A 968-nucleotide genomic window follows, 5' to 3' on the forward strand; every position below is an offset into this window, starting at 1 on the left:
AGTCAGACCTGGCTCCTGGGTATTAGACCGATTCCGCGGAAGCATATTTCCCGGACTAGTATCCAGAAGACTAGTCTCGTAGCTTGTGATTGGTCAAGAAATCTAAGCTTTGTTTGATTGTAAACTGCGTGGCAGCGTGTATATACTATTTACATATTGTTTTTTATTCATTCTGTGTCTCAATCTCCATAACTGTGTCGTCGCCTTTCTTACGAGGTATGCTAGGAAAAAAGTTCATCATTACTTTCTGAGATTTGGCTTCTAGTATCAGTCTATCGTGTGTTTCTCGGCGCAAACGCCTGAGATCACGACGTAGTTGTAGTAGACTTGCCTCTGAGTGTTCAGGCAAGTGATGGCCGATCTTATTGATACCTTCCTCCACCCACTTGTCAGCTGCGTCTAAGTCTAAGATTTTCAGATCTTTCACCCTTTCTGCATCTGTGTTTGCATCTCGGTCCTGTTCTTGATGTGAAAGGTTGTTCTGTTGATGATTCACTAATGTCAAGGTTTACTGTGTCGCACTCCATTGACCCTTATAGCTTCTGTTGCTGTAGCCATAAGTATCTGAGCGTCTTGCTCAATATCCACCCACTCTTGTGTTGCTTCTCGTTGCTGATCAACACTAGGAGGTGTTGTCTGTGTTTCCCAGTGTCATTCACACGTAGTGTCACTATTAGTTTGGACACTTCATCGACGAATGCAGCTCGACGTTGAAACTCAGCCTTTTCCATCTTCACCCTCGTATTCACATCAATATCAGGTGGGTTTTGCTTATCAAAATATATAAAACACATGAAAAAAATACAGATCCATGTCTGAAATTTTCTGAACTAGTATCCAGGTTGACTAGTTAACCAGGTGTCGAATAAACAGGTCTGACTGTATATATATATATAATATATATATATATATTAATATATCTATATTTATATATATATCTATATATCTATATATCTATATATCTATGT

General features: G+C 39.3%; 1 protein-coding gene across 1 annotated transcript; it reads right to left on the bottom strand.

Annotated features, from left to right (window-relative positions):
* Positions 1–163: 163 nt before the first annotated feature.
* SARC_17278 (hypothetical protein) lies at positions 164–462 on the bottom strand (the record flags this gene model as incomplete). Its single annotated transcript, XM_014288624.1, has 1 exon — positions 164–462. A coding segment is annotated over one exon (299 nt), but the record flags the coding sequence as incomplete, so codon positions are not given.
* Positions 463–968: the final 506 nt, after the last annotated feature.

This window comes from Sphaeroforma arctica, assembly GCF_001186125.1.
Source record: "Sphaeroforma arctica JP610 unplaced genomic scaffold supercont1.10241, whole genome shotgun sequence".
NCBI classification, from domain to species: Eukaryota; class Ichthyosporea; order Ichthyophonida; genus Sphaeroforma; species Sphaeroforma arctica.